Below are 18096 nucleotides of genomic sequence, written 5' to 3'. Positions count from 1 at the left end.
TAAACAGGCACTTTAATTCATTATCACATTTTGCAAGTGTGTTTTGTATACCTCTTTTAGTAGAACTACTATAATTGCCAACAGTTGTTTGTAGCATGGGAAACTCCTTAGCACCTGCCATAGCCCCCCATTTTCCCTCATTCCAATCTCCAGTAGTTGTGACTGACCTGTCTCACCATTATACTCTTATTCTCCCTCACCCTCCTAGTTTAAAACACTCCTCCATCCTTTCCCATAAACCTCTCCCCAGGACAGCAGACACCCTTCCTTTTAGGTGCAAACCATCTTTAGCATATAGGTTGTACCCCAATAAAAAGTCAGTCCAGGGCTCTAGAAACTCAAATCTTTTCCTCTTACACCAGGTATTTAGCCATGCATTCAGTTCTCAAAGCTCCCTCTGCCTTTCCCATGTTGCACATGACATAAGCAAAATTCCAGATAATATAATCTTGGAGGTCCTTCCCTTCAACTTGCAGCCTATTTAAGTTCATTGTTAAGGATCTTCCATCTTCCATGTATTCTGTCATTGTCTTCAACATGGGCCAAGACAGCTAGGTCATGCCCAGCGCCTCCCAGTAATTTATCAACACGGTACACCACATGCCGAACCCTGGCCCCAGGCAGACAGCAAACCATTTTGTTGACACGATCCAGGCAATGATTATTCTGATAATAGAATCCACGATTACCAACTGTCTAGGGCTACCTGCATTACCCTCACCACACCCACTAGATGGGCTGCTCTTCTGGCTGTTAGGGGTAGCAGTGACATCTAGGGCTGCCACCTCTGAGTCTGACACATCTTCATCTTTACCCAACTGGGCTTACTCTTCGGTTAGCCTCTACCACTTCCTCTAACTACATTAACCAAACTTCCTACCTGAACATCCCGACTTACCCCTCCACAGAATGGCAACCAGCTCACATCTTCACAGCTCCTCTGAGCTTCCAGAAAGACAACAAGCTCACATCTGTCACAGCAGTATTCACCCTGGAGCAGTTGCTCTATTACTGAATACATATGGCACACTATACACTGAGCAAAACCTTTAACCGTGCTATCGCTCATTATCCCAGTTACAATAATATTACAGGAAATTTAAGATGTTACTTACAAGTAACAGTTCAGTTGAGTCTGCATTTCCCCTAATATCTTTATTGACAACTTTTCTTATAACACTGCACAAAATAAATCCTTCTATTAAAGACAGTAAACAAATTGCTAAAGGTTTTGAAAATTAAACCTAGTAGATTTGATTAGACATTTAAAGTAAATGTAACACCAATCTAGAAACTCCAGTTACAAGCAGATACAAATTAAGTTTACAACGAACCACTGTATTTACTTATTTGGAACTCAAAAGGCTCATTACCTTAAGCATCAAAGGCAATATATGAAAAAGGCTAAAAGGTGTGCAACAAACAGATTTTTCAATAGAGTATGGATGCCAGAAGGTGAACAACACATTTAGGGCTAAGATAGAGGATAGAATCAAGGGAGTATAGATTGTGTGATGGTGGAGTACATGGGAAATGGCAGAAGGCAGACCTAGTACTGGAACATTACTTTTATAATTGTCTTTACACATTGCATCATGATATCCAAGAGTAAAAAAATAAATAAATAACGTTTTGCCTGATGGATATGGCAGATTAAGACTTATTGCATAATTAATGCTTAAAGACTGATTTTATATGCATCCAACAGAAGTCTCCCTAATTATTCAAAACCACTATAATACATTTTGAATTTTCTTTATTAAAGAACATACAATTATTTTTGGATGTGTATAGGTACAGAATTCTCTATTGATAATTATTGTAGAGCAGTTATGAAGACCCCATGAGGTAGTGTATTAACTGTACTTACTAGGAAACAAGACTGAGGTCCACAATATACCCCCCTCTGCAAACAGAACTGCTAAGCAAACCTAATTGACCACATTACACCTACTTGACCAGATTCAACATTGAGGGCTAAAACACACTATTGCATTGTGGTAAACAGAGTAAAATATACATTGTGGCAAAGTGTAAGGCCGGCCATACTTTACACAATTTTCTTGTAGAATTTTCCTTTAGATTTACCAAAACCATATTATATGAGGTCACACCTAAACACTTTTAATGTGTATGCAATCATGCAGTACCTTGCACTACATAGTTGAAGGTAAATTGAATAAGAAAGTTGTATAATATATGGTCAGCCTTAAACACATTTCTGTGCGTTGCAGTGCTAATAATTTTGAATGTTAGCACAAAGCACAATTCACTTGGTAAAGCACCACAATGCACAGATGTGAAAAATCTGTGCTTGATGGTGTGCCAAATTAAAAAATAACGTAATAATGTCAATTTTATAGGTGCACTGATAGTTAATGAAATATGAATGGGTGGTCTTAAGGCAATAAATACACTGTGAATGGAAACGGTTCATAATAGTTTTAAACGTGCCTATTAAAATATGAAGAAAGTGTAGTGATGCACATACAGCTAACAAAAATTAATATAGACACCATTGAGTTTACAGTCAGCAGTTTCTTTTCCTTTGATCAGGACTGATGTAACTGTTCTATGTTGCATAATGTTACCTCTGAAGCGAAAGGTTTAATTTAACAACAGACCCCTGTAAAAAGGTGGGAGATAACATGAATATTTATAGACCTCAGATGTTCCTTGTTGAGATGTGCATTGTTGTCCTTGGTCCAAAATAAGGCTAGACAATTATGAAAAAGCCCTGTATTGTGTTATGAGAAGTAAGCAGATACGTGTGTTAAAATATTGTGTAGATTCTTTGTTTTAATTAAATGTATAATGTAATAACATACTGGCTGCAGAAGCAATCAAGTAAAAAAAGTTATAATTTTAAAGTAGCAACAGGCTATCCCCTGTTTAGGGGGAACATCCAAGAAAAATATTGAAGTAAATGGGGACTGTGGGGTCCCCACAGCTATACATACTATTACATTTTCCTGCAATGGAGAGTGTACGGCCTGCTACAAGAACATATGCTGAACACCACATTTTGGCACTTGTGTGTACAAATCTTTAATCAGGTAAACTGAAGATGAATTTAATGGGCTAATGCCCATTATCCTGTGCACTAATTTTTAAATAAAGCCCTCAATGTCATAGGTATCAAAAGAGGGAGAATATAAAAGAGAAAAACATTTGGTCTAGAAAACCCACCACCACTCTAAGGCACAACTTTAGTGGCACATCATAATGATACATTATGGATTTAAAAAAACACAAAACATTTCCTTTATATCTTACAATGAATATATGTACCGCTTTTGATTTTCTATTAACAATCAAAATATTTTTGCAATCTACTATACAAGGTAATTTTAAAAAATGTACATCTGTTAAGCTGCCGAAAAACAAAATAAAAAAAATTATTTTCAAATAAAACTATCCCACTAGGTCCAAAAATGTCCTAATATATCTGCAGCGTTAAAAAAAAAATTAAGGTATATTTGCACATGAATAAAAATGAAAATAATTGATAAAAGTAGTGTTGTTGACAGCCATTAAAAACAAGATTGGCAAAATATAAAAAAATCAACTTTGATTTAGGAGGTTGCAGATGCAAGAATCTAGTGGAAATAAGGCATTTCTTGTGCAGGCTGCAGCATCTCAACAGAAGTATTAAAAAGGGATTATGAATAATGTTCTGGTAAAAACAAGAGGCTAGAAATGATCCTGGAAGTAGGGAGACATTTCAACAGTCAGGGAAGACACACGAGGTAAGATAAAAGTGGAGCTCTACACAGACGTGGTCAATCTGTCAATGGAGTTATTGACCTCATTTTTGTTAGAGTCCAGTCCTTTAGCAGCATTCAAAGTGGTACGCAAGTTCTCCACAGTCTTTTTCATTGACTTTAATTCCCCAGGGTGCGGCGTAGCCCGTCTTAGCAGGGTTGCCTGGGAAGAAAAAAAGAGAACAAAATGAAACCGTTAAAAGTCATATATACACACTATGAATGAGTGATCTGCAACAAGATAAAACACACTCATTCACCACTGCGCCACAGAAATATTGTATCTCGCGAATGAAAAAACAAGTGTAAATATTAGGTATATACAGGAAAGGCTTTAATTGGATTTTAAGCTGTGCCATAAACACAGTAAATCCAGAAAGTATGGCTTTACTCGTTAGTATCCCAAGGGTGACCATTAAACCACACAAACTATGCAAGCTTCCCATCGTGGCCCTGAGGAAGCCCTAAGTGGCGAAACATGTCGGATTAAGAACCACTTCGTTACTGACTTTTGCGAAACTACCTTCTGGGACTGAACTTAAAGAGACAAATTTTTAAACTTCTTTTTTGTTTATAGAAACATTTTTAATGATGTATTAATAAAATGTGTCTTTTTAACACATACCTTTCTGGTTTTACTGTGTTTATGGCACCGTTCAAATCCCATAAAATAAACTATCCTGTACTGTATATACTTTCTATCCAGGGATGTTGGTGCCTTTCTAAACCCGTCACCAACCCACACCACAATCTCTACGTGTAAATAATAATTTAGAAACCGTGTGTATCCAAGCTGCCACTTTCAAAAATCAAACAATGCAAAACATAGCTAAATTCAACTAGATATCACGTCATTTCCAGTTTGTCGTACAGGGAAGTGTCGGTTCGGCAACTGGAAGCGACGCGATTAGAAAAATGGAAGGGACATTCTGGCGTGGTTCCCAGTGTGGTGAGATGTTGCCTGCTGGTCTATTATTATATCGTAGGTTGTTTCTTGGATATGTATATCCCATGTTTTATTTTATCTTTTATGATGCAATTGCAATGTGTGAAGTTTTAATACATTTTATATGATTTTAGAGACATATTACACTAGTGTAGCTTTCCTTTTTTTCTCCCCACATATGAGTAATCTAACTCACTACTATAGAGGTGGAGAGCACAGTGTTGGATTCAAGTTAACCGTGTATTGGTAAATTGGTCGTTTGCCAAACACGAGAGAGTGTGAGGCATGAAGTTTTGGTGAGTTTATTACTTATGGGGAAAGGTGAATGGAGCACTAACGGTGTGATGTGAAGATCTACACAAAGCTGAAGGACTTTTTTTTTTGTATCATAGCACAGTTTTTTGCACTTAATTGATGGACTTTTGATTCCACATTCTTTTTGATCACTTGTGTGACCTTATTTGTGTTAGATATATATATTTTTTCATTTAATATATTTTTCATTCAACTTTGTTTTTTATTCCTTCATCTATGCTCATAAATTATATATATATATATATATATATATATATATATATATATATATATATATATATATATATATATATATATATATATATATATATATATATATATATATATATATATGATATTTTGGTATACACTTGAGTGCTGCTGTTCACCTATATCTAGTTGAATTTAGGTATGTTTTACATCTTTAAGTCATGTAATATTTTTGTTTGCTATAGATTAACAAAGAAGATAAAATGAAACACTGCAATTTGCTTCCTCAAAAAGAAAAACTACATACCAACATATACTGCAAACAACCGACGGTCATACATGTTGCAGCAGAGACATTGGTTAACAAGCTCAGAACTCCAAACGCTAAGGCTTCATTTACATCTGGTCAATCCGAATTGCCATATTTCTGCCCGCGTTTTAAAATCACGGCAAATCGTGGGAAGCTTGTGCGATGTGATTACTTTAGTGGCACCCCAATCATGCAACAATTGCGGCACAATCGCACCACAACTGGGGTGCCATTAGGAAGTAATGGCATTGCACAAACGTCCCACGATTTGCTGCAATTTACAATCATGGGCAGAACTGTTGTGATTCCACCCGTGATTCGGATCGCTCAGGTGTGAATGGAGTCTAAGTGAAGACTCACACCTAGGGCCAGACACCACTAGCAGACTGTCACAGAAAACTTGCACAGTGCTTCGTTTAGCCTGTACTTGAGCAAGGTCAGTTCCTACTGTTACCAGATATACCATGAACCAGATTGGTGGCAAGGCTAATCGACATCGCCCCAAGAAAGATTTAGCCACATATCCTATCCATAAACTGATGGAATATCTGAATGCAGAAACAACTGCCAACACTTGCCAATGCTTGTTAAGTTATGGGAAATAACCAAAACACTGCCCATCGGTTGCCAGTTATGTTCAGAGCTTTGTAAATATATGGCCATATGGCTGACCCTGTTGACCCATCGTCCAGCCAGAGCCTTAAGATAAATTATATTGCTGTTTCAGTGACCAAATCTTTATGTGACTCAATAATATACTGTGCATAATATCTGTATAAGAACCTGTGATTGGACGTTGAGGAGAAAATAGTGGGAACCATGTTGAAGTATAACAAACTGGAGGGCAGCAAGAGATGGTGGGGTCAATGTTAAGTGCCACACATATCACAACAAGACCCATTACTTATCCAGGACAGAAATTGTAATGGCCAACAGTTTATATGAAAATGTATTTTCTTTTCCTTTTCAAAATAAATTCCCTGCAATGGGATAGCAGTTTATTTTCAGCCCAATATCTGACAGTGAAGAGGTGTTACAGTGGAGACACAAGTTAACAAGCCCAGACCTCTTAACTGTAGTATTTTACTGTTGGGATATGTACTGAAGCTTACCACTAGCAGACAGTCACAGAAAAACTTCACAATGCTCATTTGGCCAGTAGGAGAAGCCAGGTCAGTTCCTATCACTGTAAAACCAGCATTGACCCAAAAGATTATTTGGCAAAAGGAAAGCAAGACCACGTATCCGGTTCAAAAGAATTCTGCAAAATCTTTTAAGTATTTGCAGTTATAATTCAGGAACCAAATCTTTTCTTTTCTAGTTTTACTTTAGGCTGGGAACATATTGTACTGTACAGTATATGTTCAAGTGACAACTGTCAAAGGTGGGTGAGATTTCTTTTACTTTCCTCCTTGAAAATTGAACAGAAAGTAACAAGGAATCTCTCCAAACCAGAGACAGGATCTAATCAACCTCAATTCTTTCCCAATTTTTTTGTACACAAAGAACTGTTTTTGTATAAAGTCTTGAGTGTAAAAAAAAAAAAAAAAAAAAAAATATGTAAGCAAACACTCTACAGGCTTCTGCATATGTTATCATCAAAATTGCGAAGAGCAAGTGATTATGGACATACAAATATAGATCCATTTACGATTGGTGTGGTATATACTTGCCATAAATAATGAGGTGCTTTTGATTACAGAAGCATCCATCGTGAATGTGAATTTTTCGTTTAACCCCCCACAAAAGAAAGCAAAAAAAAAAACGGACATCTCCGCATCAACACAAACGATGTTTGATGCAGGGAGTTCTCCTGCTGAGCTATTGTATTCTGACAGAGGGACTCCTCTCCTCTGCCTGCCAGAAGATACACAGGTGCTACGACTGCTTATTGAATTTGACAGAAGCCAGTCATTGGACCAGTTTGTTGAACAGACAGCTGTATACATGGACTAAAACTCGTCCGCTTCCTGCTGAATCGATGGGCCATAAGATTTACATAGTTGAATATGGACAATTGTCTGAGCTATAAAATGTAATTCAATTTACTGTCTAGGAAAGGACTGTTTGAGAATAGGGGTACTCTGCAGTGTACTGTAACTTTAATGAAAGAGCGGTCGTTCGTATGTTACACAAAGGTCCTGGTTAATTGTTCTCTATTTTTGTATAATAAAGGGTATTTTTTCAACCTATTGAGAAGCCCAAAGTAATAAAAAACAATACAAAAAAAAAACAAACAGTCACCGTTTCATCTTCCTCGTCTTCTTTCTCATCATCTAAAAATCGTATGGCACTTATTCTATTCATTGCTCGTTCATTCCAGGTCTCATCAGACATATCATTCACTAAACTTTCAATAGCCCCACACCGTGGTAAATAGTCTGTGGGATAAAAATTCATATTAGTCAACTTCATGAATGCTGGTGCTACAATAAATACTTCCACTCACTTTAAAAATAAATCTCACTAATTAAAAACTGTTCATAAATGAATTCATTCAAATGTGTCACCATTTCCCAAATGTGCATAAATTAATAAGCTCCACCAGTTCATTCAAAGGTGTCAATGTATAAATAAATTGTGGATGAACTGGTGGAAGCTTTTTATTTTTTTTTATCTGGTGATGAAACCATCTTACCAGGTACTAAGGTGGAAACTAAAAAATGTTGCACCTATACATTTTTTTTTTTTTTTTGTTTTTCAGTGAACAATAGGATTTAACAGATTACAACAATATAACCTTCATGTCCAACAGTTCAGTAAGTGCAGTAATTACAGTGCCAGGATCCAGATGCCAGTGACCCCTGACAATTTCAGTGGAAGCCTATTACTGTACCGGAACTGAAACAATTTCTTGGCCTGACCCTAAACATGGGAAGCATAAAAAAAAAAAAAAAAACTGCAGTTCTATTGGTCCACACACTCAATCTACCACATGCCCACATATTTTTCAGACCGGTTTTAGATTCCACTTGTTAATCTCTTTAAAAAAATGTTTGGGACAATGACACCAAAATCACAAAGGCTTTTCTCAAATTCTTTTCAGCACAAAGTTGAAAAGAGACATTTGCGTTGTGAGAACCTTTGGCATCTGAATGGAAAGTTTACTGGGATGTTTATGTCCTTTCCCCTTTTCACCCAGACAAGTGTAAACAGATAATTAGCTCTACCCTGACAACCCGAAGATTGGTCTAATAAAGGAGAGACCATTTATTTATTTCAATTGGCAATCTTCATTTCAAAGGCCATAAATCTAAAGGAAGACCTGGCTCCTTCCTCACAGATCAAATAGAAATCAAACAATCCTAATTAACCAGGAGGGCCCTGCACCTAACTGAAAGACTTCAATCTGAAGCAATTAGCAAGCTGCATGAGACACACTTCCCTAATGTTATCCCTTCTACCCAGTTCACTGAAAGGAAATGTACACTGCTCCAGGTGAGGACAATCCAACCCTCAAGCAATTAGGTGCAAGTCCAGTCTGCGGTCTGGATCCACTCAATGTAAATAAAAAGAGGTTTGACCGCACTCCAGTGGATGAAGATAAAAATGATACTTTATTAAGATTGTAAACCCAACAAAACAAGTTAGTTAACAGATCGCTTAGCAAATATTTGTGTGTTTTTTTTCCCATAATGTGGTCATTTTGTGGCTGATGCTACTGTCCTGGCACCTCAGAGCCTTCAAAAATAGTCCAAAAATCTAAGTATCAATCAGGAAATCCCATGCATAATGTATTCCCCTAGAACGCCTGAAGTAGTCCTTAAATTTTGAGCGATGAGGCTAGGCTGCAAAAATTAGAATGTGTTTTAAGGTATAATTCCAAGGATGCCCATGCTGTGTGGGAGTTTTTTTTTAGGACAACTTTTTTTGGGGGGGGGGGGAAATTATATATTTACTTTTTGTTTTTTCAAAAATTGGGACAAAAAAAAAAAAATAGATCTTTAAAATACCATACCTCTTACTATATACCTTTGGAATCTATTTAAAAAAATGTGATTGTGGGGGTGTTTGTACTGTCCAGAAGTTGTATGGTTTTAAGAAATGATATACTGTAGACAGTCAGAACAGCAGGGTTCATAGATTTCAACTATACAGTCATGGCCAAAAATATTAGCAACCCTGCATTTTTGTCAGATAATGCACTACTTTACCCAGAAATTTGTGGCACTTACGAATGTTAAGACATTCTCATTTTTTTTCTTTTGTTTTTATTGGTATGACAAAAAGATAGAGAAACAAAAAGCCTAATCTGACACATTCCACGGAAAACTCAAAAAATTAAATGGACAAAATTATTGGCACCTTCTCAAAATTGTAGGAAGTTAATGCATTTGAAGTTTGTGATGCTCCTGTAATTTGTAATGAATTTATTCCGTATCAATTAACAGGTGCTGACAGTATAGAAATAACACTGGCAACCAGTTAAAACTGTGAAAAGCGGACTCAACCTTTCTGTTGTGTGTCTCTGTGTGCCACACGGAGCATGGGGAAGTGAAAGAGCAGAAAGGAATTATCTGAGGATTTGAGAACAAAAATTGTGGAAAAGCATGGATAATCTAAAAGGTTATAAGTCCATCTCCAGAAATCTTAATGTCCCTATGTCCACTGTACGCAACATTGTCAAAAAGTTTACAACCCATGGCACTGTAGCTAATCTCCCTTGACATGGACGAAAGAGAAAAATTGATCAAAGAGTTTGTCAAAACTTACCTGAGGAAGCCAAAATCCTTTAGGAAAATGTGCCATGGACAAATGAAACATAAAGTACAGCTTTTTGGTAAAGCCCATTATTCTACTGTTTTCAGAAAAGGAAATGAGGCCTTTAAAGAAAAGAACACAGTCCATACAGTCAAATATGGTGGAGGTTCACTGATCTTTTGGGGTTGCTTTGCTGCTTTAGGCAGTGGATGTTCATGTGCATGGCGTTCTGAAATCTGAAGACTACCAAAGAATTCTGGGGTGCAATGTAGAGCCCATTGTCAAAAAGTTGGGTCTCTGTCAGAAGTCATGGGACTTACAGCAGGCCAATGACCCAAAGCACACGTCCAAAGCTGAAGAGTAATGAACTGGCCAGCAGGGAGTCCAGACCTAAATCCCACAGAACACCTGTGGAGAGATCTCAAAACGGCAGTTGGGAAAAGGAACCCTTCCAATCTGAGAGACCTGGAACAGTTGGTAAAAGAAGAGTGATCCAAAATTCCACTAGAGAGGTGTAAAACTCATTGATGGTTACAGAAGGCAACTGATTTCAAGAATTTTTTTCAAGGGGTGTGCTACCAAATATTAAATTGAGTGTGCCAATGTTTTCTATTCCATTTTTGCAGCTTGCCGTGGAATGTGAGAGATTTGGATTTTTGTTTCTCCACTTTTTTGTGTCATACCAATACAAACAAAAGAAATCAACATGAGAATGCCTAAACATTTGTAATTGCAAACATTTGCTGGGCAAAGTGGTGCATTATGTGAGAAACGTAGGGGTGCCAATATATTTGTCCATGACTGCATACCATATCGCTTCTATAACTTTCACACTTGAGAATATACATTAGTTTGTTGGACTACTGTACATTTAGGAAGAAAGATTTTTTTTAAATTACGGTATATAACATAATTAAGTAAGCTAAAGTTTTTTTTTTTTTCCAACAAATTTTATTTCAACTTGAAGTGATAAAAACAAAAAACAGGGTTTAATAAATACCACCAAATGAAAGTTCTGTCTTAAAAAATTATATAAAATTAATTTGGGTACAGTGTTGCATGATTTAATAATTGTCAGTCAATCTACTACAACACTGAAAACTGAAAAACAACCTGGAAAGAGGATATAACATGCTGGTATTGAAGTGGGTAAAGTGCCATTGACCAATAATGATCGTGAAATTGTTTTTTCAGTTGGGGGATAAAATGCCTCTGACCACAAAAATCACTAACCAAACTAAGGGGCGTAGCAATTTTAGAGCAGATAAAATACACCTTATAAGTGTCCGGTGACTCCATCCATGCTTTTAAGTGTTACACAATTCTTATCAAACTTTTGTTTTATATGCAGAACAACCACTGGACTTTCAGTCAGTAAAATGGCTTTATATTGCACAAAAGTAGTAGAAATACTTACCTTGGCCACTAGTTTCAGAAGGCATCTGTGGTAGTAGTACACACGTCAAAACCTTTTCCCCAGTGTCAGGATCAACATCTGTCTGGAAAGTCAGCAGAGGCTGGGACTGGTTATCTGATAACCATAATGCCTTCAATTTCAGCGAGGTCAATGACAGAGGTAAATGAGATAACCTATAAAAACCGAAATAAAACATTTTCTAAATATTGCTCTGAGAGTCATCAGTATATATTTATTGCTTTATCAGCTCCTTTGCTACTGCTAATAAAGTAGTTTGCAACCACAAGAGTTAAAAGTAAAACTACAATTAAACTAAGTAACCCTTAGTTTAATTAAAAACAATTATGCTTCTAAATTCTATGAACACTTAACAATGTGGATCTCTAAAAATCAAAACAGAAGTCATAAAAAATATTGGATGTTGAAAGCATTGCAATACATAGATTATCTACATGAGTAACCTGAGTGGTTCACCTAAAATTAACAGGGATTTGCAGAATTACCCAAAAAAATCACTCCAACAAAACTAAGCAGCATATTGTTACCTGTTCCCAGCAACATCCAAGACATGGAGTTCAGTAGCTTGTGCAATTTCAGAAGGAATACGTGTCAGACGATTTTCACGCATACAAAATACATTAAGATTACAACATCCGCCAATCTGTAACAATTACAGCAAAACAACACATTCAAGTGTTATTAATGGTAAAGTGTATTTTTTATTTTTATTAAAATAAACATGTTATACTCACTTGCTCTGTGCAAAAGTATTGCACACAGAGTGGCCCCTAACCTACTTTTCTGGGGACACCTGCCGGCGATCTAGGGTTCTCCTCTTCTTTGTGTGCCCGAATAGCAAGTGGCTTGCTATGTAGGCACACAGTGCGTGCTCGCTCCTGAGCTGTGTGTGTCTATGGAGCCGCCCTCCATAGACACACACATAGCAGGGCTTAACCTTGCCCCCTGCTTCCTCCTCATTGCATTTGATTGACTGTAGCAGAAGCCAATCAATCGCTCCTTCTTCTGCCTGAGTGCCTGTGTGGAAGAGAAGGGAGAAGCGATGCAGCAGTGCACAGCACTTGATATCTTCTCCCCTTCTGTCCCCTTTACACAGGGAAGGGGGAGGAACAAAACAAGATCAAACTTTTTTACCTTAATGCAGAGAATGCATTTAGGTAAAAAAAAAAAAAAAAACATGTTGGCTTTAAAACCGCTTTAAAAACAGGTACACTGCCTTATTGTAGTACACATTAGAGAGCATAAAAATTATCTATACGAGTTTACCTAAGTCACTTAAAAGGAGAAGTATAACCAAAGCTTGTTTGGCTGTACTTTTCCTATGGATCAAAGGAGTGCAGTTCATTCTGCACTCGTGTGAAGAGTTTTCAGCAGAAGCTGAAGGTGTCAACTGACATCACAGTGCCGGTCCACGACCATACGTCACAGAGCTCGGCAAAGTTTACGACCATATGGCTGGACTGGCACATGGCTCAGCCTCCACAGCCCAGCGCTGCAATGGAGGGGGGGCTCAGAACAGCTCTCTGTTCAGGGACCTCTGAGAACCAAGTGATTGGCATTGTAGGATTGCTAGGGTCTCAGTCTTAGAGCCCATGGGGGACAGATGATTCATCCACAATTCCCCCCCAACCCCAAAAAAAAAAAACATTCCCACATGTCTCTTTAAAGACTAAGTTCACCTTTGTTTAAAAAAAAAAATATATATATATATATATATATATATATATATATATATATATATATATATATATATATATATACATACACACACACACACACACATATACATATATATACACATATACATACATACACACAAATATGGGTGTAACATGTTGGCAAAAAAATGGAGTTTTGTGAGATCTTACCGTAAAATCCTTTTCTCTTAAGCTCATTGACAGACGTAGTCCTCGTTGATTCAACACACTCGGGTTATGCTGCCCTCTACAGGAGTAGGACTAGACAGGAAAGAAAACGTTCTGGCCACACCCTAGGGGCAGTCCCAGAGGGTATATCCTCTCACTTCCTGCTCTAGCAAATCAGTTATGTCACAAAGCAGTGCTTAGAGAATTTAACCCAACCCAACTCAAAAACAGAGGGGCGGGTACTACGTCTGTCAATGAGCTTAAGAGAAAAGGATTTTACGGTAAGATCTTACAAAAATCCATTTTCTCTGTCGCTCATTGACAGACGTAGTCCTCGTTGATTCAACACACTCGGGACGTCCCAAAGCAGTACCACAAATGAGGGGTGGGAAAATGGAAATCAAATCCAATCTAGAAGGCCCAACCGGTGCCAACTAGAAGTTTCCAATGCTCATCAATTAAAGATGAGATTCAACAGAAAACAACCCTCGAGGTAGACCACCGGTCTCCTCAAATTGCGGCCTGCAAACCTTGCGGCCAAATGAGGCATCCACCGATGCCATCACATAAATCCATAAATCTTATAAAATTTTGTAAAGGTATGTACCGACGACCAGGTGGCCGCCTTACATACCTGGACCACTGATGCCTGATGGTAGAAAGCCCAGGAGTACTGAGCGCTCGAGTGAAGTGCGCCCTAACAGGGAACGGAGGATTCCGACCCTTACTAGAATAAGCCTGTACCACCGTCTTTCTAATCCATTTGGAGATATTCGCGGCAGATGCAGGCAACCCCTTTCTGGGGCCATCCGTGATCACAAAAAGTGAATCAGTCTTACGGAAAGGTTCCGTAGCCTTCAGGTATACCCTGATTGCCCGAACCACATCCAAGGAATGCAACGCATGTTCCTGATGATGATTGGGCTGAGGACACAAGGAAGGTAGTACAATATCTTCATTCAGATGAAGCCTGAAACCACCTTTGGAAGAAAGGATGGCTTAGCATGAAGAACTACCTTATCCCTCTGAATATGGGGACTGGTCTGACAATGCAGCCAGTTCTGACACCCTGCGTGCAGAAGTAATAGCCACCAAGAAGGCCACCTTCTGGAATAAAGTAAACAAGGGAATCTCCCTGATGCCTTCAAAAGGAGGTTTCTTCAGAACCGACAACCAAATTAAAATCCCAGGGCGATAAGGGCGCGCGGACTGGTGGAGCCAGGCGCCGCATCCCCTGGATGAAATTCCGCACCAAGGACTTAATAGCCAAAGGCTTCTGAAAGAAGATTGCTAATGCTGAAACCTGACCCTTGATGATGCTCAAGGCTAGTTTCTGCTCAACCCCCTTTCGCAGAAAGGCCAATATTCGGGTCACCGAATAGGTACGTGGAGGAATTTCTAAAGATTCGCACCAAGCGATATACGTCTTCCATGTGTGATAATAGACCTTGCTGGAAGTCGCTTTCCCTGCTTAAATTAGCGTAGGAATAACTGAAGCTGACAACCCTCTGTCCTTCAGTACCTGGGTCTCAATGGCCAGGCCATTAAACCCAGCAATTGTAAAAGCACAATGGAAGATCGGTCCTTGAGACCGCAGACACTCCCTGAGAAGAAGTTCCCAAGGAACGTTCGCTAAGAAAAAAATCCTGCCAGGACCGAAGATCCCAGCAAGGTATCTAGGTCCTTACTCCTAACTAGACAGAAAAAAATTGATTTGCTAGAGCAGGAAGTGAGAGGATATACCCTCTGGGACTGCCCCTAGGGTGTGACCAGAACGTTTTCTTTCTTGTCTAGTCCTACTCCTGTAGAGGGCAGCATAACCCGAGTGTGTTGAATCAACGAGGACTACGTCTGTCAATAAGCGACAGAGAAATGAACTTAGCCTTTAAAGTGGCTCTAAAGTCGACATTAGTTTTTAACTAAATGCATTCCCTGTATTAGGATAAAAAATGTCCCAGTAACTATGTCTCCCCCCCCCCCCTTCCCCAAACCATTGGTGTCAATCAAATCCTGTAAGGAGGGAGAAGGGGGGCGCACGGGGATGCGCTGAAGAGAAGAGGAGAAGTGGACAACATCGACAAGGGGACCCCAGAAGAGACCACTCTGTGCAATACCAATGCAGTTAGGTAACACATTTTATTACTTGTGGGGGGGGGGGGAGCCTTTATAAGAACTTTAAATACTTTTACTAAGTTTGAAATTGGGTTCCAGTTTAATCAAAAATCCCCTTAGTCTCTCTCACTTGCCCCCTCAATACAATCAGCAACATCACCTCGCATGCATACTAACGTTCCATAGACTTAAAAAGCACAATACTCCTGGAGTACGGATATGTCCCTTTCCAGTATATGGGATGTTTGTGCGTAGGTAGCCCATCACAAGATTTTTAAAGGTAGTGGTGCAAACTGTGAGAGCCTAAAGGAAGAAATATTTTGCAATTTAAACAACTGATTGTACCGACTGATTTATACAGGATGACTTTTGAATAAAGATTAACTTTAAACATTAAATCTCAGTTTTTATCATTAATTTACTTCCCCATCTTGCAAAAAATAAACTACACTTTTCTTTGAAATGTTTTAAAGAGCAATATAGTCAAATTGTTTTGAAAAAGTAAAGCTTAGCACTGTTGCTCTTCTACTTTTGGATGACACACTTTGAAGAATCCAGTACAGTTTTACAGTAATTTAACAGATTACATTAAAATTCATTGAAAAATAAGAAATAATACGTTTTATTATTATCAAATATTGGAGAATAGGTTTTCTTTAAATTACCCCTCTGCTTTGTTAAGCTTCACACACAAGTCAAATGGACCAAATACAAGCAGAATCGTCTTTAAAAACAATAGGAAATGAGTGCACTGTAATGCACATAGTTGGGACCAGCCACTGCTTTTCCACCATTGTACACATGCAGTTAAGTTACTGCCACTTTTTATAGCGAAAAGAGTGATCAACCAAAAAAAGATTTTAAGAAAACTGCTGGAATATATGTGAGCAGTAACAAATATTTGTAATGCTTGCAAATGCATGTTATGTGCCAGAGAATAACCAATACCCTGCTTTTCTGTTTTTAGCCCTGTTTGAATCCTTGTGAATAGGGCCATGTGGCTGATCATACTAGTTCCTGCACTACACTCCTGCGGTAGCCCTAAAGTGATACTTTTTTTTTTTTTTTGGTTAAAAATAACAAACATGCTATACTTACCTGCTCTGTGCAGTAGTTTGGCACAGAGCAGCCCTGAACCTCTTCTCGGGTCCCCCGTCAGTGCTCTTTGCTCCTCCCTCCTGCCGACAGCCCCAACAGCAAACAACTTGCTATGGGGGGCATCTGAGCCAAGCTGCTGCTCAGTGTGTCCATTTAGACAAGGACCAGCCCCCTTTCTTTTCTCATTGGCTCACTGACTTTGATTGACAGCAGCGGGAGCCAATGGATGCTTTTTCAGCCATTGAGGGAGAGTTCCGGACAGGCGAGGCTCTCGTTTAACATTGCTGGATGGAGATGGGGCTCTATTAGCGGGGCTGCTGCACAAAGGTTATTTTCTCTAAATGCAAAGAATGCATTAAGATAAAAAAAACTTCTGCCTTTAGAAACAAGGTAAAGTATATAGTATTTTTAGTGAGCACATATTTAAACTACTTGCTATTATATTGCATAGAATACCCATAAAAGAACCTGTGATTGAAGGCTCAGGAGATGACGGAAAACAGATCTTAGGGTCTTCACCATTTTAATTTGCTCACATACCAAAATGGTAATGAAGGTCATCGAGAGGGGGGTGGTGCAATGTGTGGTCCCACATGCACCACAGCAAGACATTACTTCATCAGGACCTTTTGACTGTAACAAGAGCTACAGTTTAATTTGAAAAGGAAAAAGATGTGCATTCAGTAAAATCAGTTCCACCATGAGTCGATGTTAACTTTTAACTCTCCTAGCTTAAAGTGTTTTTTCTTACCTAAATGCATTCTATGTATTAAGGTGAAAAACCTGTGTGCCGCAGCCTTCTAGACACCCCCCCCCCCCTTTCTTCCTGGAGCCCGATCCAATCCAGCAATGTGCACAAGCACAGCAGCTCCAGACACTGTTGCTCTCCTCATTGGACAAATTGATGGCAGCAGGTGACATTGGCTTCCACTGCTGTAAATCAAAAGCTGTGACACAGGAGCGGGGGGCAGTGCCGAGTCCTGCTGTCTATGTCAATAGGCACCCGATGAAGAGGAGGGGGCTGGAGCACCAGTGGAGGACCCCAGAAGAGGAGGATCAGGGCTGCTCTATGCAAAACCACTGCACAGAGCAGGTAAGTATAGGCTTGTTTGTTATTAAAAACACAAAAAACAAAAGAAAAAAGAAAAAACAGACGTTTACAACCTTTTTAAATACATACATATTTAAAATGGTCCTCAAATCTTTGCAGGACATGCATTAATAAATGGCATCAGAAACGGATACAGAGATTACTACTTTATGCATGCCAAAAAACCCAGTCCAAGGGTATTATGATCACCAGGCCTTTTACAATATTGCTTTTGCATACTTCGTTTTTTTTTTATCATCAAAAATGCTGC

The 18096-nt window shown here is 38.6% G+C and overlaps 1 protein-coding gene across 2 annotated transcripts in view; it reads right to left on the bottom strand.

The window, feature by feature from the left end:
* LRRC1 (leucine rich repeat containing 1) overlaps nucleotides 1–18096 on the bottom strand; it is a 682152-nt gene that overhangs the window by 358231 nt on the left and 305825 nt on the right. For both annotated transcript variants that reach the window (XM_082250231.1, XM_082250232.1), the window contains 4 exons: nucleotides 12188–12303; nucleotides 11643–11815; nucleotides 7769–7905; nucleotides 3105–3927 (listed from right to left, as the gene is read on the bottom strand). In XM_082250231.1, coding sequence (XP_082106357.1) covers nucleotides 3769–3927; nucleotides 7769–7905; nucleotides 11643–11815; nucleotides 12188–12303 — 585 coding nt within the window. In that variant the 3' untranslated portion in view covers nucleotides 3105–3768. The remainder of the gene's footprint in view (nucleotides 1–3104; nucleotides 3928–7768; nucleotides 7906–11642; nucleotides 11816–12187; nucleotides 12304–18096) is intronic.

This window comes from Pelophylax lessonae (assembly GCF_965119305.1).
Source record: "Pelophylax lessonae genome assembly, chromosome: 3".
Lineage (NCBI taxonomy): Eukaryota > Metazoa > Chordata > Amphibia > Anura > Ranidae > Pelophylax > Pelophylax lessonae.
This window is presented reverse-complemented; position numbering and strand designations above follow the sequence as displayed.